The 27,755-nt window shown below is 43.0% G+C and overlaps 1 protein-coding gene across 2 annotated transcripts; it reads right to left on the bottom strand.

Moving 5' to 3' along the window:
* LOC111957843 (scavenger receptor class F member 2-like) lies at nucleotides 1–26,226 on the bottom strand. Of its 2 annotated transcripts, none has more exons than XM_023978868.2 (11): nucleotides 25,345–26,226; nucleotides 21,152–21,210; nucleotides 20,891–20,992; nucleotides 20,104–20,623; nucleotides 17,177–17,395; nucleotides 16,339–16,467; nucleotides 15,630–15,733; nucleotides 12,067–12,181; nucleotides 11,593–11,717; nucleotides 7,027–7,185; nucleotides 1–5,448 (listed from the first exon to the last, which is right to left on the bottom strand). In XM_023978868.2, the coding sequence occupies exons 1-11, from the start codon at nucleotides 25,449–25,451 to the stop codon at nucleotides 4,196–4,198; spliced, it is 2,892 nt and encodes a 963-aa protein (XP_023834636.1). In that variant the 5' UTR covers nucleotides 25,452–26,226; the 3' UTR covers nucleotides 1–4,195. The 2 variants fall into 2 exon arrangements, with proteins under 2 accessions (XP_023834636.1, XP_023834638.1); XM_023978870.2 differs by having other exon boundaries at nucleotides 11,593–11,690.
* Nucleotides 26,227–27,755: the final 1,529 nt, after the last annotated feature.

Here is a 27,755-nt window from a genome sequence, read left to right as displayed (position 1 = left end):
CACTACATGTATCGCTTTTATTTCAAAGTAAAAAAAAAAAAAAAAAGATTTCACAGACAAACGCCTGAAAATCTAATCAGACAAACAGAGTGACGAGTTACAACCGTATTGGTGATGTTTCTGCAGCGTTTTGAGGCCCTGCTTACAAATATGTACTGTAGCCTGTGAAAGCAGGCAGAGGCCAGTCAGTCAGATATAAAAATATGTGTTTTCTGCTTGCTTAAATTGGCACTTTATAATCACACAACTTGTATGGTTTCAGTTACATGTACTTAATAACAGCYGTGACACAATAATACATGTCCTGTACAATACTTTGAAGTTTTGATATTTTATATTTCCTATGGACAAAAGGATTAAGAAAAGTTGATAAGATAAAGAGAGAAGGCTATAGGTTTCCATATAATTTAACTCTGCTTCATAAAGTTAAGTGTTAAACTAACAACATCCACAGAGAAAAGGGAAATAACAAGCCAAGTAAGTACTCATACCGTGGCWGCAGAGAACCCGACACAAAGAAATCAAACGTAACATGAAAGCCAGTTCATTGACACATCCAGAGTAGAGTAGCAAAACAATTTATATAAGCACAGCTTACAAACATATACAATTATACTTTCACATGTAGAAAAAAATAACTGGTAAAGAGGAGACTGGCTGTATCGTTGAAATCCAAATGTAAAAAAAAAATGAAAAACAGCAATAACAAATGTGTAGGAATRATAAGCTCTCAAATAGCTTTTCAAACTGTGAAAGTGAAATGTAAGTTTGATTCCACAGCATAAACCACTGTCACTTAMGTACTATAATATGCACATTTTATATGAATATGTTGTATTCATATCCCATACGCTCTAGTTCTGTGAGCTTCCTCTTGCAATGTAGTTACTATCATATGCATAAAAACACACAACTATATTACTGTAGCTATCCCCCTAGAGTCTATTGACGCACCAGTGCATCAATCAAATTAACATAAATCCCCWTRAAAATCCATCAGTTTAAGCTAGAGATATCTGTTCTTGCATGGGCTGCGTCTCAGCCCACCACATCCGCCTATGACAGCCTTCCTCATCTGTGGTGGAAGGTGGCTGAGCTACAGTGCTGTTTGTCAGACCATGAAACATCCCGGAAATCGAACTTATCATGAAAACTGCTGTAGAGTCCACTCTATGGATAGATGCGACTCCCACGAACACGATGGGSGTCTCCGTTTTGCTCTACGACCCCCACAAGCCCCACGGGACTCATCTGAATGTAACCGGTACCGTTTTCTTTTTTTTTATGAATGGAAGTATGGAGGTAGTTGTGTGCCTACCCAAAAAAAGGGGTTAAATATGTGTAAAAAATATATATTTTGTATATTTCCTGAGCTTTCTTATATCTCAAAGATATAGGACAGACACTATAAAACCTTATTCCCTTTATGAATATGTTATTCTATGCGTTTCTATGGGATTTGGTACTWAARGCCAAATTCTATATTTTATCAAATACAAATACCTAAAATTCTAAATCAAATAGCTAAATGAGCCATGGTATGACCATTAAAACAATTCCATGTCAACTTATCCTATTGCAGCTGGTTGCCTTACAATTGTACATTCTACTCGTGAGCTGAATTTGAACAAGCTTGTTSAGTAAATTTACAAATGTACGTTTGCTCAAAACCACACCCATCATCATATTTCCCATGTCTTAGACTGATTACAGTAATAGGATAGGGTGATAATTAGATAATTAGCTTCAATTAAATATTTTTTAAAAACATTTATTTAACTAGGCAAGTCAGTGGGTTAACTGCCTTGTTCAGGGGCAGAACAACAGATTTTTCCCTTGTCAGCTCTGGGATATGATCCAGCYACCTTTCGGTTACTGGCCCKATGCTCTAACTACTAGGCTACCTGCCGCCACAATTAGCTGGCTTTGATAAACTAATTTACCACACTTCGTAATTCAAGTTGGGACAAAGTAAACTTGGCATCAAACCAATCTAACATGTCTAGACTAAGTCATGCAATAGTGAATTAAACCACAGGAAGTTAATGACTGAAGTATCGAACAGTTTGTGTTGTATTTCTTCTGCTACGTAATATTTCCCAGTAACAATGAATGGTACCATCAGACATTAGTGGTGTAATCTCTTGGCAAAACAGCAGAAAAGTCATGCACAGCAACCTTGCATGTGAAATGATAAATAATGGTAATTTTTCTGAAAGTATTAAATTATCTTGAGGTGTAAGACAAGAATGTTCTTTATTGGTTTTCTATTTATTATCGCAATTGAAATACTTGCTATAGCGAGTGTTACACTATACCATGCCTTTATAAATCAGAGAAGATGTAGCTACTTAGGGCCTTCCACAGAATAATAATGCACTAATGTATCTGAGCAGCAGAAAGGGGAGGTATCAGTTCACAACCAAAAGTTGTTTGTCTGACCAGACTCACTCCATCCATTAGGACAATGATAACTGCCTTTTTAATAGGGAAACTTCCACAATGCCTTCAGCCTTAATAGACAACATTGTGATAAGACCAGATGACTAATCCATCATGACATTTTTTAAAAATGTTTTATTTAACTAGGCAAGTCAGTTAAGAACAAATTCTTATTTACAATGACGGCCTACACCGGACAAACCCGGACGAAGCTGGGCCAATTGTGCACCGCCCTATGGGACTCCCAATCACGGCCGGTTGTGATACAGCCTGTAGTCACGCCTCTAGCACTGTAGCCATTGTTTCATGCCCTTTATGAAACATTATGCAAGGATGTTCTTTATTACTTCTTGATACGGGGCGTTGCTTACCCGTACATGGGTGAGATTGAAGGAASGATTTGTAAAGAACCTAAAAGTATGGCATTTACACTAGCTAGCTATTCGATAAGCACAAGGAAAAGATAGCTTAGCATTTTTTTTGCTGGTATTACTTGTAAAAAGAGAGCATATCCAAAAGTTACTCTTATTTTATGTGGAAAATGTATTACACTGCTCTGAAAACTTACCAAACTATTCCTGAGATATTTACTTATTAGAAACGATTTGAATATCAAACTCACAAAAATGATTATAACACAATAKAATGTGTTAATTATGATGGAAATTGTAATAGAGCCATTTTGAACCAGATTTGTTTTTTATGAAGATGACACCGATGACACCGTGACACATGTGATATCATTGAAAATCCCAGAATCCCAGAATGTCCTCTAAAAAGGGACAACAGGACCTAACACAGTGTATGGCCTTAGAGATACGGACCAAAAACGATTAACAATTAGAGAGGACAAAAATYAATTGCCGAGTCTCATGAGGCCATAGCTCTGTTAGGAGCYGAATGACAACGTAATGCTTCCTTAACAGTTTGCTTGAGTTCAAAAAGTGAATTTGTTTGCCAACAAACCAWGACTGACAAAATTGTGAAAGAATGTACTCTCTAAAGACAATACAATGCCAAAGGAGAGAATCTTTTTGAAGAACAGGGCAATTCAGGATGAGCTAGCTACTGTACTTAAGTTAAAATGGTTTGTATTCTGTATTACGCAACATATTAACAACAAAAAAGGACAAAAAAAAGAAAAGAGGTCAACAATCTRCTTTATGGAGTGTAACTGGCTAATTTAAATCAAACTGAAAAATATTGTACTTTTATTCTCAGTACCATGGTTCAACTTAGCCTTACTTCACCTCACTTACATTGCATAGATTTGATTGCATCACACAGAATATTGAGGAAAAAAGTTTTTAAATTATAATGATACAACGATGAGATTCTTACATGAATACTTAGTTGTGAGCATTGGAGAAATATGGAGGAAATTAAATACGATTGCTTGCCACTGTCAGCACTCTCCCCCAGTTATGTTTGGCGTTGTAGTGGAAAACGGATACATCGCAGGTTTATGAAAAGAGTCCATGAAATTACTTTCAATTTCAGTCCATGTAATACTAGTATGGTATACAGTTCAATATATTACAAACCCACTCCCACACCAATGAGAAGAACCACAGTTTAAAAACAAGTTCCACTTACTTTCCACTGGTTCTGGACACACAGCACACACATGCGCAAAAATAATAAATTCCTTTGATGAACAACCACCAAGTAAGTCCTTTTGCATGTCTCCTTTGGAAGAAAAGTAATTAATTCACCATTGTCCTGTCAGTGAGAAACAATTTWAAAAAACTGTCTATTTGACTATCTGCGGTGGCATAATCGCTGTCTTTGTCGGTGTCTTAGTTTCCAGAGTAGTATCCAAAGTCCCTTCCTTGCCTTTCTTTCGGGGAGGCTTTTTGATGGGGYTCTTCTTTAGCATGGAGTCCCCCGCACCACCACAACCCTCACCCACTCTAGAGCCGTTCAAGTCCTGCTTCTCCGGGCTCTTGGGGGTGACCTCGGGGGTAGCTGGGTCCGTTTTGGGGACCCCCACACCCACCATCTTCTGGAGGCTGGTGGTGGTAGGCAGCAGAGGCTTGTTGGAGCCCTGGTGGCCTGGTGTGGGAGCGGTGGTCCGTTTGGCCTTCTGCGGAGGGGTGGGCTTTTCCCGGTCTCCTCGGCCCCGGAGGATCGGGGTGGACAGGCCGTTGGTCTTTACCAGGCCTGTGCCCTCGTTCCGGGTGATGCTCTGCGTCTTCTCCTTGAGCTGGGCGGCCAGGAGTGTGGCGGCCTCTGAGTTCATGTGTGGGTGGATCACTTTGGGGCTCTTGGGCGCCTCCTTGGGGATCTCCACAGCGGCTGCCTTCTTATCGGAGTTGTGGAAGTTGCCAATCTTCTTGAGAGCGTTTTGCACCACCCCGTTGATGTGCTCTATGTGGTTCATGTTCTCTCCGGACCTCCCCACCCAGTGGGCCTTGTGTTTGCTAGGGGAGCCGTTGACCACCGTCCCCTTTTCCTCTCGGTTGCTCTTCTCCTTGGAACTCTCCTTCAGCCTCTGCCTCTCTTCGCTCTTGGCTGAGCTGTTGCTAGAGCTCCTGGCTGTCTTCACCTTGGGAAATGTTAGCCCCTTACCCCCCTGGTTCGGCTTCTCCACTTGGAGAGTGGTACCCCCGTTGTTCCCATGGATCCACGACACCTTGGGTTTGGTGGAGGGGTCCGGCGGGCGTGGTTTGGTCCTGGTCTTTCCCCCCGGGGACGGTGGTTTCCTGTTACCCTTGACCTCGATGGTGACCATGCTGTCGCCCCCATCCTCTTCCTCCTTGGAATTCTTGGAGAGGTGTGCAATGCGGGCATAAAGGGCCCCAATGGCTGACTCAGAACTGCTGGTGGAGCCCTCGCTGTCTGAGGACTTGAGGGGRGCTTCATTCCCATCCTGGGGTTTGTAGGTGGTGGCGCTGGTGTCTTTTAGGGAGGTATACCCACCTGTATCATCCTCACTGTGGAAGGCTGCTGCTGGCATCTCAGCCACAGGGGGACTGSACTTCACCTTATTCTCATTCAGCGACTCTATAGGACAGGAAGAGAGAACATGGATGAGAGTCAGGTTTAGATTGGATTGTAATCATACATAGGTGGTCAGGAAATACAGTATGGCTGCATCATCAGGGATAAAGGATGTAGATGTGAGGCATGTTTACAGTATTTAGAATGTGTGTTCATTATAAATACAGAATTAGAACATACTGTATCATACAGTATCTCTACTTACTGTCATTTGAAAATAATATCAAGCAATATTGAGACCTCCAAGAATTATTAAAGATATTCTAAGGTACTTTGGTGCTCCCGAAAACYTCACATATGTGCAGATATGTGCACCACGCCAATGCTCTCTCTCTCTGCTGTGTCCACTGAGCCATTGGGCCCAACCTGCAACCTCATTGGAAAACGCTGAGCAGGTTTCTTGCTAGCTGTTACTCAAATGGCAAGGGGATGGAACCTCATTGGCTGGAACTCAAATTGCTACGGGTCAAAGCTTGCAGTACTCAAAATGGCAAGCACAGCTTCCAGAAAACAGTCACTTTCAAACTAGGGATTCATGGCTAATTGAGGTAAGACAGTAATTCTGCTCATAGATTACGCATGTATGAATTACACGTTGACACATCCAGCCCAAAGCGGGAGGTTTAAAAAGTACTTATTTGGTTGCCAAAGTACCGGAGCATGTCTTTAACTACAATTGTTTCTGGGAAATGTAACTTCCCAAACGATAGAAAAAACTGGTGGGCATGGATATTTTCCAACAAACTGCAAGGAGTGAGTCATGAATTGGACATGTGTCATTTTCTAAATTTACCATTACATTTCCTGTTCATGCTTTTGCAGCCACACTGTAAAAAGCAAATGTAACTAATTGCTTAATGAGCATTATTCTGTCAGGAAAAGAAATTGAGCTAATGRATGAACGTTTGTTCAGTCAACAAATTTGCTCACATGTATAAATGTATAAGAACTATAAGAATAAAAAATAAAAGTATGTTTCCCTTTGGAAGGTTACACTGTACTTTGGTTCAGCTATGCTCAAATGTTGAGCAAACTCACAATCCTATTGCAGCTGGTTGCCTTACAATTGTACATTAAACCAACACATACTACTCGAGGTGAGCTGAATTTGAACAAGCTTGTTGTGTAAATTTACAAATGTATGTTTGCTCAAAACCACTCAAAACCACGCCCATCATATTTTCCAGCAATCTCTATTGCCGTTAATAATTTGAACTTTATTTTTTATTATAAGAAATTACACATGGGGGAAGCAACTGGGCTCAATGGCACACGATACGGAGAACTTARTATCCTATTCATCTAATTAGCTTTCCAGAGGTGTGTGACTCACAGTGCCCTTGTGACAAACAAATCCCACTCCAAGAGTGTGAGTACGTGTGAGTGTGCATGCATCCGTCCGTGCCTACATCTGTTTATTTGTGAAGTTGCCGTGTCAAATCAAAATCACAGTGTTTGTTTTTCTTTCCTGACGACTTCATGGGGTTTCACATAGTTTAGACGGGGCCACCTTCATTGTGTGTGTGTGCATGTGTCCGTGCTTGTGAGAGTGTGTTTGCTTGTGCGTGCGTAATTACTCACCTTCATGGGGAACACAGTACACAGGGCCATCATCACTGGGTTCCTCTTCGAAGGAATCGAAGGACTCCTGGGAGGACCAGGAGGAGGGGCTGGGCAGCTCGGCTACAGAGGGGGGCTCGATGAAGCTGCAGTTGAATGTGTTCTCAGGGTGGTGGGCTACTGGAGGGGTTAGGACACAGAGAAGCAGGGTCAGAGAAGGAGGGGGAAGGGAATGGGACTACCTAACAATAACAACAGATGGAGATGTTGTGGGGTGTGTTGGGGTTGTAATGAAAGATAAAGGGTGGCTTGAGACAAAGTTATGTTTGAAAAGATATAAAACTGTTCTGTGATGACGTGTATGATCAAGTCCTTGATTTGTGGGTGTGCATTGGACATTTTAATTTACTGAGAAATTAGCTAGCAAATGCTATTTTTCCTAAAATTACTCCCTCCCTCCCTCCCTCCCTCCCTCCCTCCATGTTGGTGTATTCTGCTGACCCTTTCAGTCTGAGGACAGCTGTGTTCTGTTTGGGACGCCTGTGGTTTCTCTTCTCCTTTCCCCATCTGGCAGTGGACTAACTGACTGTGTGTGACTGGGCGTTAACTGGACACTGACCACATCAGATTCGTCTACATACATCCCCCCTCCACCCGATGACACGAGCCCATCCGTTTGTTCTCCGCTGACGCCAAGCTAACCCCAAACCGTGTTTCGGCTGAACGATCCTCTCTAACTACCCTGAGTCTCTATGTATTGAATTTGATTTATTTGACAGTTTGAAACACACTTCCGCCACACAAGCAGATTTACTGCATGTAAAATCATCGAGGAAGAACCAATAAAGTTTTACAACATATTTCCATTTTGGTCCTTATTGTGGTATAAGATATGGTTGTGGCATGGACGTCATCTTCCAAACTGTAAAACAACTGACTTCTAGTAACAACAACATCGCCAGGTGTAGTACAGCTACAACTAAATGACTACCAGGAGATGTGTCAACACAAGGGCAGCAGAATTCTATTACTCTCACAACGCTAGTGAAATCAGGGGACTTTGTTGGTGGGAATTTCCACTGACAGCTGAGCTTATTATAAGGATATCCAGCAGATTGCACAGTCTCGGAATGAACACTTCGGATATTGTTCCTGGAAAGATTGCAATACTACTGTACAATGGTGACTGGATGATTATATTAATGGAACTTGACTTGATGTAGATTACATTTGTTGGATTGTAGCAATGGCAGTAGGTTAGAAACAATATACTGTAAACAATACCCACCCAGATATTTATCCAGGGAAATAACTTCATAGCTGCTTTTCTTCAAGACAAAAAAATATTTTGCTCAAATTCAATGAAGGCGATAAATACATACATACATATATATGTCTGACTGTCTTTATGAGTGGTTTGCACTTTCTCTATTGTAGCAGCCCTTCTGTGATAGACTAAAGAGAACAGACAATACCCATGCAATGTGGGTAGCAGAGTGGCCCTAAGCTCATTGACTAACTAACCACATGCTGTACTAGACTATAGCAGACAGACCATARTGGTGCAGTGGCCAATTGGTATAGCATAGGGCGGGGGTAGGCAACGAGGTGGTCGGGGGCCGGGACATAATTAGAATAATTCATACACTGCAAATTGACCACAACTAAGCCCAAAAAGAGGTTGTATTTGAAAATAAGTKATTTCCTACCCTGGTTACATTGAGACACGATCACATGTCTCTTTTTTATTATCGGGAATACTTTTCTAAATTAAACACATTTTTATCTGAATTCCTGGTGATTTTACAGTCTTTTTCTTTTTTTTTACCAAAAACTAAAATCATAGTTTTACTAAAAACTTTGGGGGGCCCGCGGGCCGCCTGTTCCCGACCCCTGGTATACATTCAGAAAAAAGGGTTCCAAAAGGGTTTTTCGGCTGTCCCCATAGGARAACCTATGAACCGATAAGTAGGACCCTTTTTGGTTRCGAGTAGAACCCTCTGTGGAAATAATACAAGGTTCTTCAAAGAGTTCTCCTATGGGGACAGCAGAAGAACCGTTTTAGGCTATATTAAACTTTTCCCCCCCTACGAGTCTAGGGTCTATTGTAAAGTAACTAAGCCTCCGTTATCTTAACGCAACAGTAAACTAACAACTGCTGTCCTTGGATGTTCACACCAGACTAAATGTCCGGAGCCGCATTCATTCTTAAGAGAGAGACAGGACGCCACTGAAAGCCCAAAGCCCTGCCTACACAGAGGCCAACGTTGGACAACCGTGCCCCAGCTTCACAGTCCTATAATAGCTGCCTGTGAGGCCAACAACACTGGAGCAGGTGGTCCCACTCTACATCACTTTTCAAAGGGAAGCATTCGGACATGTAATTGCATCCCAAATGGCACCCTATCCCCTATATAGAACACTACTTTTGACCAGAGCCCACGCAGACACACAGAGTGCCACGGAATGGGAATGGGAGAAGCCAGCCAGCCGAGCGTCAGATAGCTAGCTATAGTATAGGGCATGGAATGACAAAGTCTAAGCAGTTTGGAGGTTTAATAGGTAGAGGAGGGGGATGGGGCAACGTTTACGTATTGAGAAGCAGAGGAGCGGAGGAGCTATGAGCTATGCAAAAGACAGAGCAAACGTTTTCTTCCTCGTCCTCCTCCCTCTGTTTCTCTTTCCTTTTATCTTGGGATGGGTGAGAGTTTGTGTATGAAGGAGCTAAATGACCTATGCAAAAACAGCACACATGATTTCTTCCTATTTCTCCCCTATTCCTCTTTCATTTTGCTTTGCCACGTCTGTTGTAGTGTGTTGACCCCAGTGTGGATAAATCATAGGTCTGACACAGGTTGGGGTAAATTTGGCCACTTCCTGTTTTGAGTCCAGTGGGCCTCCTGCGGAATGTTGCAGGGACTGAAGGAGCCCCAGGAAGGGTAGAGTTTCAAAACGCTGGCAGGCAGGCCACGCTTCTGTAGGCAGGCAACGAGGAAAGCAGAACAGAGTGGCCTGGCTCTGGGGAGGGAGGGAGAGAGAGGCTGACCAGTTTATCCCCCTTATGAACAAGAGGAGGATCTATAAGCTTCAGTGGGAGAATGACTGTAAAATGAATTGGGTTGTCGTTTTATAGCTGTGTGTTGTCATGTATTCTTGAATGTGAGGGAGGAAAACTTAAGAGAGAATTGGTTTTGGCTTGGACCAAAAACTCTATTCTACTCTCTGAAATTCCCAAAGTGGTAGTTTGTTCTAGTTGATTGCAACCCAGGCATGGCATATGCTTTGTGTATACAAGAATGAAAGGGCTTGTTTGTTTGAAAGGAGGTCGGACGCTCTGACTTAACAAAATGCAATTTCTAAAGCCTCTGGCCGATTGTTTATAAGTTACAGTAAACTTTGAGGGTGTTTTAAAAAATGCTGTTAATGTGCCATGACACAAGACAAGTCTCTGACAAAGACAATACTGTTCCAGTGTGTGTTTCTATGCAGGCGTGATGAAGACAGCTGTTAGCTGAACTAGTCAGCTGAAGAAGAGAAGAAGCACATGCTACTCATTGTGAAAGAGAGAAGTGAAACGAGGTCACCACTGTTTAACTCCTTCATCGCCACTGGTTTTTTAACGACCGCTTTAAAAGGTGTACTATTACTCTGTAGAGTGACTACAATGATGTCCACAAATAGGGCACTTCTCCGGCCCTTCAAAATATACTATACTCAGACCATCCATGCATTCAGAAGCAGATGTCCATGATTCAATTGATCTCCTACATAGCAGAGCCAATGCATCCTGGCCAACGCCGATTCAGAACATGGCTGTGTCTGGACTGTCTAAAGATTCCAGAAGGCATCTGGGTAGAAAGGGAAGAGTTATTCAGTATGTAAGCTATGTGTAATGTCCTTAAAGCTGACCTGAGATGGGTCCTGACAGACAGACAATCCAAAGCTCCCTCTCTCCACACACACAGACACACAGGAGCTACTCTCCACATTACTAATAACATAGCAGCCTTTGATAAGGTATCACTTAACACCAATCAGACGTACCTGAGCACCACACCACTACACTGACCCTTTCTGTCTCTCTTAATAACACAGCCTTCATCCCACTAGAAGAGGAGCTCAGGAGAGAGGAAGTGAGGGGTTGTAATAATATGAACACATGGTATTTAAGAGGTGCCAAGAATAATAAGGCCCACAACCATTGCATTCCTCTCAGATGAAACCCCAAACCCATTTGGCAGCTGCAGTACACTTTTCAACCCTATTCATTGCCTGAAAACCACTCAACATAGTCACAACATAGTCACAGAGACAGGTCACAGAGCAAAGGGAAAATTAAAATGCTCTCTCTCTTTTGCTGAAGAGTTAGAGGTTTGTAATGACTAGAAACACAGAAACTATTAGGTCATCAAGAGACATGAACAAAGGAGGTTTGAGGACAGCAACAGTGGCTCTGTTAGTGTCCAAAATGGCACTTCTTTTCACCAGAGCCCTTAAGAAATAGGGTGCCATTTGGGACACAAAAGCAGCCTCTGTCTTGGCATGGTGAAGGCAGTAGCCTATCAGGGAGGAGGGATTAGGGCTTACCGACTACTTTAGGCAGCTTCTGCCGTCTCAGTGGGATCCGGGGGAGTTTGGTGCTGATTCGGCTGAATCGTCCACACAGGATCCGCTTGGCTTTTTTACTGTTGGTAGAGTTGTCTTGGTCAGGACTGAGGGAAAGAGGYAGGGGTGACGCCATGGAAAACATACTAAATTACTAAACCATACAAACCGATTCAAATGTGGGTGAGGTTCATCTACATTGACACGCTTGCAGTACGAGCTACATGRCATGGACCACTTGAAGAAAAAGACCACACACACTATCATACTGACTCCATTTGTGCCTATTTAATTTTTTCCGACAGTGACGATACAAGATATCGTCACTGTCGGAGGGTAAAAACTCTTTAAAGGATGTAGCCCTCTGCTATTTTAACAAGGAATGGCACAATCTTCTCTAACCCTCCATCCCATCACGCGGCCTCACCCTACACCAGGCCTGTGTCTGTCACTCACTTGTGGTGGTGTTTATTTCTGCAGAGGCAGCAGCAGCAGAGGAGTGAGAGGAGGACAATGAGCAGAAAGAAGACCAGGGTTCCCGCCGCGATCACACCCATCCGCTGGTTAGGCTCTGAAACAGCAGACAGACAGACACAAGCAYGGGTTTATGAGTGTGCCACACTGGTACAGATTGCCACTACCAACCAGAGCCATCTGTATACATCTGGTGCCAACTGACATTCTCTGTGAGAACTCCCTGAACTCCCAGAACCAAGACTCTGGAGCTGAAACTCAAGCCTTTCTGCACTATGTAAATACTGTTGACATATCGTCTGTACCATGAAGTGGGCATTGAAGAGATATCCAATAGAGATAAGTAATAGATGTTAAATTCAGCCATGCATGCAACAGCCCTACTCTCTAAAAATCACCCGTCTCTTTATCTATCTCCTGTTGTGGATCCACTTAACTGATTTCTAGAAGCATCCACTGAACCCTATCCTTCACTCACTCTATTACCCCTCTGCTACGATTCCCTTTACCCCCATAATTCCTTCATGATTTAGAAGCACCCTGCCTTTCTAGGCTGGTTACACATAAAACTCAGTGTCTCCCGACCCCTCCAGTCTCAGCCTCCAGTATTTATGCTGCAGTAGTTTATGTGTCAGGGGGCTAGGGTCAGTCTGTTATGTCTGGAGTATTTCTCCTGTCTTATCAGGTGTCCTGTGTGAATTTAAGTATGCTCCTTCCTATTTCTTTCTTTCTTTTCTTTCTGTCTGTCTGTTGTTGTCTGTCTGTCTGTCTTTCTTTCTGTCTGTCTGTCTGTCTGTCTGTCTGTCTGTTCTGTCTGTTTCTTCTTTCTTTCTTTCTTTCTTTCTTTCTTTCTTTCTTTCTTTCTTTCTTTCTTTCTTTCTTTCTTTCTTTCTTTCTTTCTTTCTCTCTCTTGGGGACCTGAGCCCTGGACCATGCCTCAGGTACCTGGCCTGTGATCTTGCTGTTCCCAGTACACCTGGCCGTGCTGCTGCTCAGTTTCAACTGTTCTCTGCCTGCGACTATGGAACCCTGACCTGTTCACCGGACGTGCTCCTGTCCAGAACCTGCCGTTTTAACTCTCTAGAGACAGCAGGAGCGGTAGAGATACTTGAATGATCGGCGGTATGAAAGCCAACTGACATTTACTCCCTGAGGTGTGACCTGTTGCACCCTCTACAACCACAGTGATTATTATTATTGAGTCTGCTGGTCATCTATGAACATTTGAACATCTTGGCCATTTCTGTTTAATCTCCACCCGGCACAGCCAGAAGAGGACTGGGCAACCCTCATAGCCTGGTTCCTCTATAGGTTTTTCCTAGGTTCTGGCCTTTCTAGGGAGTTTTTCCTAGCCACCATGCTTCTACACCTGCATTGCTTGCTGTTTGGGGTTTTGGGCTGGGTTTCTGTACAGCACTTTGTGACATCAGCTGATGTAAGAAGAGCTTTATAAATACATTTGTGTGATAGCATTTCTAGGCCTATGGAGCCCTGATCAAAAGTGGTGCAGTGTAAAAGGAGAGCAATTTCAGATGCAGCCTTAATCACCGACACACTGCAGCCAGATGGCACTGTCACTAACCTAGCAGTTAGATAAATACTGGTGGCCCTGGTGGCCTCTTGTCCTCTGCTGTCATAGGGTGTGGAGAATAGTTGTGTGTCCTTGGTGTTGCGTGTTAGGGCCTCTATGTTCACAGCTGGATAAAGGAGGGACTGGCTGGCACAGCTGAATGGCCTGACCCAGTGACATCATCGCCGCTTCCACATGCCCATTTGCCGAAACCTCTGGTGACCTCGTTTTCTCTACTCCCGCTATCCCATCTTTTTTCCTCCTCCTCTCTCTCTCTCTCTTACTCTTTCTTTCTTATCACTTTCTTTGCTTTATTCTCTCTCCTCCTCCCTCACTCTCTCTCATTTTTCTCTCCCTCTTCACTCACTCTCGCATCCCCTCCCACTGGCTCTACCATCATCCCTCCCGCTTCTTGCTCTTTCTCTCCTCACTCTACCATCCTCTCTCCCTAACTCTCTCTACCATCCTCCCTCACTTCCCTCTTTCTCTCTTCCCATCTTCCCTCACACTCTCCTCTTACCTCTTCCCTCACTCTACCATCCTCCCTCACCTCTCTCTACCATCCTCCCTCACTACTTCCCTCTTTCTTCTCCATCCTTCTCCCTCCCTCTTCTCTCTTCCCTTCTCCTCCTCTCCCTTCTTCTCACCTCCTCCCTGCACTCTCCCCTCTTTCTCTCTTCTCCATCCTCCTCAACTCTGTGTATCTTTTTTATCTCTCTCTCTCTCTCTCTCTCTCTCTCTCTCCCTCTTTCTTTTTTCCCTTACTTTCTTCTCTCTCTGTCCTTCCTTCCTCCGTCTCTCCCTCTCTCCCTCCTACCCCCCCACCCCCTGTCTCTCTCTCTCTCGGCTGGTAGGACACGGCCACACACCGTCGTAAAAAGGGCACCAGGCATTCCTGAAGGCGATCAGGGCCTCCTTCAATTGTTAACTCTACGTCCGTTACAGTAACCGATAACGTGTGTTAGTGCTTGCTGTCTCCGTCCAACTCCAGACAGACATGCCATACATGTGCTGCGTCACTGTTAGCACTGCCTATTTAGACTTTGGGACCTTCATGTAGAGCTCACATCTGATATGATTCTATGGTCACGTGTAGGCAGGGGTGAGTTTTCTTTACATCGGCATTCTCTTAAAATGGAATATACGTTTTTTAACACTAGAAGCACCAGGGTTTTTTACATAGAAGCCAGGGATTTTACCACGCCGGGTTTTTAAATACGAAGCACCAGGTTTTTTAACAACTAGGCACTAGGGTTTTTTAACACTAGAAGCACTAGGTTTTTTAACTAAAAGCACAGGGTTTTTTAACACTGAAGCACCAGGGTTTTTTAACACTGGAAGCACCAGGGTTTTTTCACTAGAGCACCAGGGTTTTTACCTAAGCACCAGGGTTTTTTTACTAAGATACCCGGGTTTTTTCACTAACAGGTTTTTAAAGGCACCAGGGTTTTTTAACATAGAAGCACCGGGTTTATTTACATAGAGCACCAGGGTTTTTTACCTAAGCACCGGGTTTTTTTAACACTAAAAGCACCGGGTTATTTTAACACTAGAGCACCAGGGGTTTTTTAACACTAGAAGCACGGGTTTATTATCACGTAGCAAGCCAGGGTTTTTTAAACTAGAAGACCGGGTTTTTTCACTACTAAGCACAGGGTTTATTTACACTAGAGCCAAGGGTTTTTTACCTTAGAAGCACCGGGTTTTTTCTAAGACACCGGGTTTTTTCCACTGAGGCCGGGTTTTTTACTGCCGGTGTAAATACACTGAAGCGCAGGGGTTTTTTAACACTAGAAGCACCAGGGTTTTTTAACACTAGAAGCACCAGGGTTTGACGCCCTTAGTACTCCGCTAAGAACACTTTTTTACATGTTAATATTCAGTCTTGCGGCATGGCTGCCTTCAAAAACAACGACCTAACGTTCTCCCAGATCTGGAAAAGTCAATGAGGAAATACAGAGAGCGGTTTCCTTACGTAGGTTGCAGGCCCCAGACATTGGGTTGCAGTTCTTGTCGTGACAGGAGCAGGTCTGGGCACAGTTCACTCCATACTGACCCATCTGACACGTCATGTTGCAGCTAGAAGACAGACACATACAACCTCTTAGTGACTGAGACAGGTGCATTGAAATAGACAGAGAATAAACTAGTAATGTACTACAATGACTATATGAAGCTCCCTCTGCACTGACTGACTACTTCTACTGGCGCTGACTGAATAATACTTTCATGTATAYGATCTTAATTTGATCACTCTTTTGTTACTGAGAATTTTCCTGAAATGCAGATTCACGGGAAAACCCACACTAACAAGGTTATATTAAAAATGTAATGTAGCCTACGTTTTGCCAAATAATAGCCTAACCACCGATCAAGCAACATTATGGACTAAACATTCAAATCCTGTGCTGCAGGATTATTTTGATGTGACAAAAGGGGTCAAATTAAGATCCTACATCGTACGTACAACCAGGAGTTTTTCCAACCACTGGTGACCTGAGCACTAGAAATATGCTAGGGTCTAAAGGGTTTCCTGGTTTGGCCATGTAATCAGGAAACCTCTAGGCGTGAAGCATGAGTGCGTACAAATAATTTATTTTTTGGAACATTCTGTCTGAGTATTGTAGACATGAGGGGAGGCGTAACCAGGATGCTTTGATGCGAGTTTCATTCTCGTGACTTACTATGTCCCGTAAAATCCTGGGTCACACAGGCACTCTCCYGTGGCAACGTGACAGACGCCGTTAGAACAGTGTCTGCAGTCATTCTCACAGTTATCCCCATAAGTCCCGTTGGGACAACGCACCTCACACCTAGAGGACAGGACAGGAGGGGACACAACATGAAGCAATATTGATTATAGTCATTGTAATGATAAAAAATAACAAAGAAAATACTGAGTCATGTCTCAGAGCCATTAGCAATCCATGCAAGCACAAGTTCAATTCTCTGATGTAGTGACTATAAGACAGAATCTACGTAAATCACATACTGAAAAGTACTGTAAAAATGTGTACACACTCAGAACATTAGCACAGCACGAACGCATTGGTTAGTACAAGTTAAAATCTTTGAAATTATTCTTTCAAGTGCTTGAAATGGAAATACAAAAAGTCTGAATGATATGTTGTCATGAGAACAAGTGGACAACATGACTGCACTAAATAATAAAGATAATGTGTTTTTCCACATCATCTGTCGACATGGAATGTTATGTTGAAATTCTACAAAGTTAAATACCCATTAGGGCAATAAATATTTACTCTCCTACTAAACAACTACAATGAACCCTAATGGAATGTGAACATGTGTGTGTGTGTGTGTGTGTGTGTGTGTGTGTGTGTGTGTGTGTGTGTGTGTGTGTGTGTGTGTGTGTCTGTGTGTGTCTGTGTGTCTGTCTGTCTGTGTGTCTGTCTGTCTGTCTGTCTGTCTGTCTGTCTGTCTGTCTGTCTGTCTGTCTGTCTGTACACAAGTTTGTGTACCCCTGTCTGTGGTTCCAGGTGTATGGGTGAGGCCTCTCACCTGTCCCCGATCCAGCCGGGGTTGCAGTGGGAGCACTTTCCGTCGATGCGGTTGCAGAAGTGGCCGTCTTTACAAGGTGGACACACATCCAGGCAGTTCTCTCCGAAGAAGCCTGACAGGCACATCTGGTCACACTTGGTCCCGTTCCAGCCCCTCTCACAGGTTACACACCTGCCCTCGGTTATCTTACAGGGCTGCTGCCCCTTACAATGCCCACACCTGGGGGGGAGAGAGGGAGACATTAGAACACCTGGGGGAAGAGAGGCTGAAAGAGAGGGAGATATGCCAACACCTGGGGGGAGAGAGGCTGAAAGAGGGGGAGACATGCCAACACCTGGGGGGAGAGAGGCTGAAAGAGGGGGAGACATGCCAACACCTGGGGGGAGAGAGGCTGAAAGAGGGGGAGACATTTGAATGGAAGTGGAAACATTGGTTGTGTGAAAAATGGCACCATATTCCTTATGTAGTGCAGAGAGAAAGTATTGCACTATATGGAAATAGGGAGCTGTTTGGACGAAGCCGAGTCTGTCATCACAATTTGGGAGCAGCATGACTATTGGAAGACATTTTGGTCAGTTTTGGTAATATCTCATAGTTTTAGTGCTGTCAAAACAATGCCTTATGTGTAAGATAACACTTGATGATTTGCTACATTTGGGACCTGTATACATTTTCAATGTGTGTAGTACAGATGTAGGATCTTAATTTGATCACCCTGTTGCAGAACTTATAATGTATTTGAGGTTTTAAAAAGGCTTCTGAAGTTTGTAATTTCCACTTTAACATTTTAGACTTGATTTTCCCTTAAGAAAAATGTATCAACTCCTCCAAAATTGTCCATTTATTAAAATCCACATAATAATTCACATGTCCTGTTGCAGCAAACTGGCTCAAATTAAGAGTATACACCTGTACCTATCCTTAGAATATCTACAACACTGAGGTTAGAGAAGTGTGGGAAAGTTGCTACATTGCAGTTGTACAGTCATGGCCAAAAATATTGGCACCTTTGTACTTTAGTAAAATAATGCACCATTTCTTCCAGAAAACCGTTGATATTAAAACATATTTTGGTATCCACATACTGTATGTATGTGTTTGGTGTGCAGTTGAACAAAACAAAACAAAAAAAAATAATTTAGTAAGCTTGTTCCACAAAGAAATCCTAAAACATCCCGGACAATATTATTTGAACCTTCTAGAAGTAGTTAGAAATAATTACATTTCAAGCATGTGATTCTCCTTTACTTTGGAAATGAGCTCACCTGTGGTGAGTTGCACGTGCCTGCAATATAAAAATCATTAAAAGAGGAGGTCAGACACAAGATTGTAYTCAAGCATGGACAATCTGAAGGCTACAAGTCCACCTCCAGAGACCTTGAAGCACTTTTCCACMGTATGTAATGTTATCTAGAAGTTTAAGGCTCATGCCACTGTAGCCAACCTCCCTGGACGTGGCCGCAAGAGAAKACTTGATGGAATATTGCAGTGAAGGATTGTTCGAATGGTGGAGAAAGCACKTCYGTSAACTGTCCCACAGATTCAAGCTGACGCTCAGACACAAGGTAGGACAGTTTCAACGCACACCATCGTTGCCAACTCAATGAAAGGGGGTTATATGGTAGGASACCCAGGAGGACCCCACTGCTGTGAGAAAGACATAAGAAAGCCTGAATTCAATTTTCCAAAACACACCTGAACATGCCAYAATCCTTCTGGGAGAATGTCCTGTGGACAGATGAGACCAAATTAGAGCGTTTTGGTAAAGTACATCTTCTCTATGTTTACAGAAAACAAAACGAAGCATTACAAAAAAAGAACACCTTCCCTACAGTCAAACATGGAGGAGGATCAGTGATGATATGGGGTTGCTTTGCTGACTCTGGCACTGGGTGTCTTGAACATGTTCATGGCATCATGAAATCAGGAAAATACCAAGGCATTTTTGAGCGCAATGTCGGACCCTGTGTCAGATAGCTGGGTCTCCGTTGAAGGTCATGGTTCTTAAAGCAGGACAAGACCCCAAACACACTTAAAAAAAGCACTCAGGAATGTTTCAAGACAAACGCTGGACTGTTCTGAAGTGACCAGCAATGAGCCCAGATCTAAATCCCATTGAAAACTTGTGGAGGGATCTGAAAACAGCAGTTGGGAGAAGGCACCCTTCAAGTTTGCACAAGAATAGTGGGCCAAACTGCCAGTACAGAGGTGCAGGAAGCTCATCAATGGCTGTAGGAAGCACTTGATTGCAGTTATTTTTACCAAAGGCTGTGCTACCAGATATTAAGTCTAGGGGGTCAAAAATGTGCCATTGACACAATACCCACTTAACCCGGAAGCCAGCTGCACCAATGTGTCGGAGGAATACCGGTCGCGGCCGGCTGCAACAGAGCCTGGACTCGAACCCAGAATCTCTAGTGGCACAGCTAGCACTGCGATGCAGTGCAATTTCAACTTATTTTTAGGGGAAATTGTGAGTTACTTGAAAAAAGTGCAAGGGTGCCAATATTTTTGGCCACGACTGTTTAACACCAGTTCTGCAGACGCTGAACAAGGTTATCAACTGAATGGCTTCAGCATATTGGATGATTATTATGATATAATGTGAACACCAATTCCCCAGTATCTCCCTATTAAACTGTTGCTCCATGACCTAACATGTTGAAGATATGTTGAGTTATCAGCTGGAGCTTATGTCAATTCATATTTTCAAAAAACACTGTATAATATAGATAGAATATAATATGGATTTGAACGTTAAGATCCTTAGCAAAAATAAAGAGAAAAACTTGTGCTTTAGGATTATTGGCTTTTTATGTTTCACATCTCTTACATTTTCATGAAAAATGTATGTTTCCTATTCTGTTAGAATAATACTCCCTCTCCAGTGAACTAAAATGTTTCCCTCCAGTGTTTTGGTTCRTCACCTGTTCCTGCAGTTCTGTCCATAAAATCCAGCGGGACACGGTTCCCTGCAGAACTTCCCTCGGTACCCCGGCGTACAGGTACATGAGCCGTCCACCTGGTTGCACTTCCCATGGATACACTGACAATACCTCTCGCACCGCGGGCCCCAATGTCTCTCCTGGCACTGGCACCGACCCGTAAACTGCTCGCATGGTGAGTTATTGCAGTTACACTGGATGGCACAGTTCCTCCCCGACCAACCTAGACTACAGTTACACCTTCCTGTGTTCTGGTCACAAACAGAGTTGAGACTGCAGTAGCAGCTGTTAGCACACTGAGGGCCCCAGAAGCCATGGTGGCATGTGCACGAGCCCGTGTCCTGGTCACACTTGCCCTTCTGGCAGAGGCAGGGCTTCTCGCAGTTGGGCCCCCAGCGGTTGGGGTTGCACGTGCACTTGCCCGTCATGTCGTCACAGTGGCCGTTGGGGAAGCACTGGCACTTGCCCTTGCAGTCGGGGCCCCAGAATTGGGTTGGGCACTCTGGGGAAGAAGGATAGAGACCTTTTCAGATGATCACTGGAACTTCACAAGTCAAGGAATATAATGTAGAATGGCTTCAACATTTCCCTTCTGTTGGTTTAGGACAGCATATTCAACACCATTCATTCAGAGCTGACAGCTCCGTTTAATTTCAACTATTAACTGTAACATAATGGTTCCCTTGACAATGAAAGTACAAGTCATGGCCATGAAAGTGATTTGAATATATATGTTTGAAATATAGTATCACAAAAGCAAGTTGCTTACTTGTATCACAACTGGCTCCGAAATATCCATGGCGACAGCGACATTCATTGGGCCTGACGCACACCTCATTCTCCTTACAGGTAAAGTTCCCTACACAAAGAGCTGGTGGGAGGAGYTGAATTTTGAATTATTATTAGCAATATCCACAACATGAAAACCTACCATGTTGTAATACTTTGTTGTGATGTTACTAATACATTACAAATGTGAATATGAAGAGGTATGGAAATACTGTGTTTTGATYTTGATATGTATACATACGTGTCAAACATTCATTGCCTAGCTGCCCCCACCCGCTGCAGCATACCAAGCCTGGTGATCTGAAACAGAGGGGAAGAAAAAGGAGTGTGTCAGAGAGGAAGAAGAAAAGACAGGAAACACTCAGTGTAGCACAACAACACGCCACAGCCCTGAACCACCACCATCACCACTACCAATACCATCTCCAAAACTATCACCACCAGCACCACAACTACTACCACCACCACTACCACCACCACTACCACCACCACAACCATCACTACCACCACCACCACTGATCCCACCACCGATACCAACACCACCACTAAAATCCCCACCACCACCCCCACCACAATTACCCACACCAACACCAACTACCATCACTACCACCACCACCACCACCACCACCACCCCCCCTACCAATACTACCATCACTGATACCATCACCACCACCACCACTATCACTACCACCACCATCACTACCACCACCAACACTATCACCACCACCTCAAAATAGTATTTGTTTTATTTTAAACTTTCAGTGTTTCATTGAGCCTGGAGTGTCAGATGGACAGGGTTTTGCACTTTTGGGACTCATCTATTGGTTCCATTGCGCCAGGCAAGCTACAGCTAAAATATCTTAAAGAAAACAAATACTGTTTTAAGATGACCCCACGTCTAGCCAGAAAGTAGTGGGGAGTGTGCGATTAGAGAGGCATGGCGGTCTAGTTGCTGGCACTGATCTGATCTCTCCTTTTGCTTCCACACCACTGACCTCCCAGAGGACCCATCCACACTTTTCCTTCCTCTGAAGGGTTGGGGATGGCATTCTGCCTTCAGTCAGACACAGGGAGTGCACGCATACACACACTCACCGATAGACACACACTTTTTTACTCTAAAACTACGCCAGCTTATCTCCTCTGTTATGTCTCAAAGCTACTCCTGTGACATGGAGGTAAGCTGAGTTTGAGAGATTCTTTACAATTCTGGATTAAAGGTATGCAAACATGGATCAAAAGCTGTGCAGTTTACTTACTAATGCCATGAACCTTTGTAAACTATGAACCAGATCCACTCTCAGTGAGGTGTTTCCAAGGTGGTCAATGGTATCTGTGTAATGTAGATAAATCACATTGTTCATGTACAAGGTTGAACCCATCTGWCCTTTGACACACAGTTCAATTCATCACAGCTCTGGAGAAGACCGTTTTTCTTTGTGTGAAAGATGTGGTTTTGAAATAAAGCAGGACCCACATTTGTATTTCGTAACTCCTATATTTGTGATTTGCCACTTCGAAGGGCGTCTAGTACTGAACTCCTCATTCAACATTATATTTGTTTCTTGAGACTGACAAAATCTGATAGCAGCTTTCCCACTTTTTTTATGGGTTTGTTTTGCATTTCTCACTTTCCCATGGTACTTTATGATGCACTGAATACTGACAAACAATATTGTGTGAACCGGCATTGTTGATGTTGTCAATGGCCCATTTACAGTCAGCGAYCTGATTTAGTAACATCCAGCTACAGTAGAGCTCATTTAAAAAAACACTTAGCTACAGTAGAGTTGATTTAGTCACACCCAGCTACAGTAGAAGCTCGATTAGAACACCCAGCTACAGTAGAGTGATTTAGTCACCACCCACTACAGTAGAGCTGATTTAGTCACACCCCAGCTACAGTAGAGTTGATTTAGTCACACCCAGCTTACAGTAGCAGTGATTTAGTCACACCCAGCTACAGTAGAGCTGATTAGAAACCACCCAGCTACAGTAGAGCTGATTAGAAACACCCAGCTACAGTAGAGCTGATTAGAACACCAGCTACAGTGAGCTATTAGAAACACCAGCTACAGTAGAGTTGATTTAGTCACCCCAGCTACAGTAGAGCTGATTAGAAACACCCAGCTACAGTAGATTGATTTAGTCACACCCAGCTACAGTAGAGCTGATTTAGTCACACCCAGCTACAGTAGAGTTGATTTAGTCACACCCAGCTACAGTAGAGTTGATTTAGTACACCCCAGCTACAGTAGAGCTGATTAGGAAACACCCAGCTACAGTAGAGCTGATTAGAAACACCAGCTACAGTTAGAGCTTGATTAGAAACACACCAGCTACCAGTAGAGCTGATTAGAAACACCCAGCTACAGTAGAGCTGATTTAGAAACACCCAGCTACAGTAGAGCTGATTAGAAACCACCAGCTACAGTAGAGCTGATTAGAAACACCCAAGCTACAGTAGAGTTGATTTAGTCACACCCCAGCTACAGTAGAGCTGATAGGAAACACCGCAGCTACTAAGTTAGAGTTGATTAGAAACACCCAGCGTACAGTAGAGCTGATTTAGTCACACCCAGCTACTCATAGAGCTGATTAGGAAACACCCAGCTACTAGTAGAGCTGATTAGAAACCACCCAGCTACAGTAGAGTTGATTGAGAACACACCCAGCTACACAGTTAGAGAGATTTAGTCACACCCAGCTACCAGTAGAGCTGATTAGTAAAACACCCAGCTACAGTAGAGCTGATTAGAAACACCCAGCTACAGTAGAGTGCTTGATTAAAACCCCAGCTACAAGAGCTGATTGTTAGTCACACCCAGCTACAGTAGAGCTGATTAGAAACACCCAGCTACAGTAGAGTTGATTTAGTCACACCAGCTACAGTAGAGCTGATTAGAAACACCCAGCTACAGTAGAGTTGATTTAGTCAACACCCAGCTACAGTAGAGCTGAATTAGAAACACCCAGCTACAGTAGGCTGATTAGCACACCAGCTTACAGTAGAGTGATTAGAAACACCCAGCTACAGTAGAGTTGATTTAGTCACACCCAGTCTACAGTAGAGTTGATTTAGCACACCCAGCTACAGTAGGAGCTGATTTAGAAACACCCAGCTACAGTAGAGCTGATTTAGTCACACCCATCTACAGTAGAGCTGATTTAGTCACACCCATCCTCACAGTAGAGGCTGATTTTAGCACACCCATCTACAGTAGAGCTGCTTATTCACACCCATCACAGTAGAGCTGATTAGTCACACCCAGTACTAGTAGAGCTGATTTAGTCACACCCATCTACAGTAGAGCTGATTTAGTCACACCCAGCTACAGTAGAACTCATTTAGAACACCCAGCTACAGTAGAGCTCATTTAGTAAACACCCAGCTACAGTAGAACTATTTAGAAACACCCTGCTACAGTAGAGCTATTTAGAAAACACCCAGCTACAGTAGAGCTCATTTAGTAACACCCATACAGTAGAGCTCATTTAGTAACACCCAGCTAGAGTAGAGCTCATATAGAAACACCCAGCTACAGTAGAGCTCATTTAGTAAACACAACAGCTACAGTAGAGCCATATTTAGTAACACCCAGCTACAGTAGAGCATATTTAGTAACATGAGGACACACATAAGAAATGCTGGGCAGCAATGATAAATTAAAAACAACTTCCCTCAATTCATCCTGTGACTGAACCCAGTAAAAATATAAAACGCACGCACGCACGCACACACACACACGCACACACGCACACACACACACACACTTCATGGTGTTCAGAATCGACTGAAAACATTGGGACTCTGAGCTGTTTACGTTCAGTCTATAACTTTCCTTTGTGTCTGGCAGCTGAAGCCATAACATTTTGTTATTTTCAGTCATTTAGCGCAATGTTTCCCAGCTCCAGTCCTTCAGTACCTCCAACAGAATATATTTTTGTTGTAGCCCCGGACAAACTCCCCTGATTCAACTCAWTCAGGGCTTGATGATCAGTTGACAAGTTGAATCAGATGTGCTTGTCCGGGCTACAACAACCAAAATCTGTGCTTTTGGGGTACTCAAGGACTGGAGTTGGGAAACACCGAACTATCTGATGCCACGACTTCAGGCCAGTGTCACTCAATATATAGCGCCCCCTATAAGAAAATATGGAACATTATCCACGGTGGGATGGCTGTTCAGATGGACTCCTTCTTGTGTAAGGAGATGTTGTACATATGAAAAGAAATACGACCAACTAGTACGCAATATCAAAGATGTAAAATGTTAGTGGAGGGAAAGACAACGTCAAAAAAAAGTATTTTGCAATGTGAGCAATCAATAAATAAAAGCACAATGCATCAAGAAGTAGGTTAGCTGCACGATATGGAGAGCGATAGAGGCAGGCAACTTCTTTTTTAATCGACAGAACCGTTATTCTACTTACCCTGGTAGTTTGCATACATTTCTGCCTTTGGGATTGAGTTCTTGGCTGAAACTCGAAAAAAATGAACAAACCACCACAATAACCGCAAAAAAAATATTCAATTCCATTTTACAAGAAACAGCATCCTTCTAGACGCCTCTTACACTCCGCGTTCCTCCTCTCCAGAAAACCACACTTTATCCTACTATTGTGTTATCCAGGGTTTCTTTATGTATAATCCACGGCGGTAAAAGGTGTTTATTTGTTATTGTGGGAACTTCAGAAACTMTATCCAAGTATGGTATAATACAGGTTCCAGTTGGGGAGAAAAGGTTTACCACTGCGCTATCTACGCCACCGACGTACCCAAGAGTTGAAAGAAAGTGTAGCGACACCAAACCACACAGAGTACTGTTCCAAATAAGTTATAAAACCCAAAYATGAGCACGCAATTCGATCTCCTCGAATGATGACTTTCGTTCATTGCAGATTTGTAACAGAKCTATTCGTTATTCCATACATTTTCAAAAGAATAAACAAGCAGGAAAGAGGCATCAAGAAAGTAGCGGAAGCCAACAACAGGCATCCTCCTTCGACAATATAAGCAGGCGTTTATTGCCACCAACCATAATTTGGCCACAAATCTTGTTTTCTGCACAGCGGAATAACTAAAGTAACAGCAAACGAGTAGAAAACGAAATATTTCAACAGGCCGAGTCAAAATTTCAAATGTTCTTTAAATCAAAGATTAATAAAGTTGTATTCCGTTATTGTCTTCTCTTTCTTGGGCTCTCACGTGTGTCAGATGAAAATTCCCGATTTAGCCTAGTCTATCCTTCTCTGTCGTTACACAGAGTCAAGTGGATTTACTTTTCCTGCGCCACAGTTGATTTCTTGTTCTGAGAAAAGAAGCCARAAGCAACTAAAAAAAGTGGGTGTGCCACAAGCGGACAAATAGACAATATTATGATATAGGCCTATGTCTGGTTCTTCAATGTCCACATTTCCTCAAAATATAAGAGAATACTTTAATAATAATAATAATTTTGTTAAAAAAAGTGGTTTTATTTGTAGTAAAATAATAGGAGCAATACAATTTAGACAATGAAGTACCCAAACTTTATTTATTTATTCAAATGTTTGTAACATTAATGTTAGTCCCAATCAATCATTATTCAAGGCCAACTTCATTGGATCAAAATTTAAAAGAAAGAAAAAGCTCTTGGCAGCACCRTTCCTACAGTTAACTTTCGCAAGGCAATGGCTCCCCCGTCTGTTTCATTGAATGAACTGACAAAATAACCGCAGGACATGACTATGGATTATTACCATTTCACCATAGTTTTCAATACTTTACTGTGCGATTAATACAATAGTTATTTTCATCAACTTGTTACATTAATTTGGAAAATAAAAACGACGATTTCCTGTTTGATGGGATATTTATTGGGACAGGTGTTTTCGGTTTTCGACCTGGAATCCACCTGAAAGTCTTTACAAAGGAGGAATACACACGTGTTTTACGTCAAAACTGTATCAGCCCTTGCACGGGCAGGCGCGGATATAAACTTCAGAAAACAATGTCCTTTTTAAGCGGAGTAGGACGCGGGCACACAGTTGGACTCCACCGAAAAGCAGAAATGTCTTCCCCCTCTCCAAAGATCTCTATTGACTTTGAGCATACACAGGAAGCATACAAGAGTAAAGACAATTTCAAACTGCTCAGAAGTTTGGTGGTTTTCACACTATGCTCTTYTGACCTTTTGATTGATAAGGAGGTTTGGTAGGCCTTATACTAATCAAGCTCTTTTTCTTTCTTTTCTTTTTTCCCTTCCTTCCTCCCCCTGTTGTAAAGCTCCAGCTGGCGAAGTACATATCAAGCAAAATTAGAGGGGCGACAGGTATCCTAGTGGTTAGAGTGTTACTAACCGAAAAGTTGCCAGATCGAATCCCTGAGCCGACAAGGTAAAAATATGTAGTTCTGCCCCTGAACAAGGCAGTTACCCCACTGTTCCTAGGTTGTCATTGAAAATAAGAATTTGTGCTTAACTGACTTGCCTAGTTAAATAAAGGTTAAATAATATACAGAAGAGGCACATCATGCTATCTTCTCTGTTTACATCAAAGGTTTCCTTCTGTGGTTTCACTTTCTGATCTGTCTGTCCTGCGATGCTGACTTTAATTATACTGAACAAAAATATAAACTAAACATGCAACACTTTTAAAGATTTTACTAAGTTACCGTTCATGTAAGGAAATRAGTCAGTTGAAATAAATTCATTAGGCCCTAATCTATGGATTTCACATGACTGGGCAGAGGTGCAGCCATGGGTGCGACTCGAAGGGCATAGGCCCACCCACTTGGCAGCCACGCCCACCCACTGGGGAGCCAGGCTCACCACAAAAGGGRTTTATTACAGACAGAAATACTC

The sequence above is a fragment of the Salvelinus sp. IW2-2015 genome, linkage group LG33 (genome assembly GCF_002910315.2).
Source record: "Salvelinus sp. IW2-2015 linkage group LG33, ASM291031v2, whole genome shotgun sequence".
NCBI classification, from domain to species: domain Eukaryota; kingdom Metazoa; phylum Chordata; class Actinopteri; order Salmoniformes; family Salmonidae; genus Salvelinus; species Salvelinus sp. IW2-2015.
Note: the sequence above shows the minus strand (reverse complement) of the source record. Positions and strands in the feature narration are given on the sequence as shown.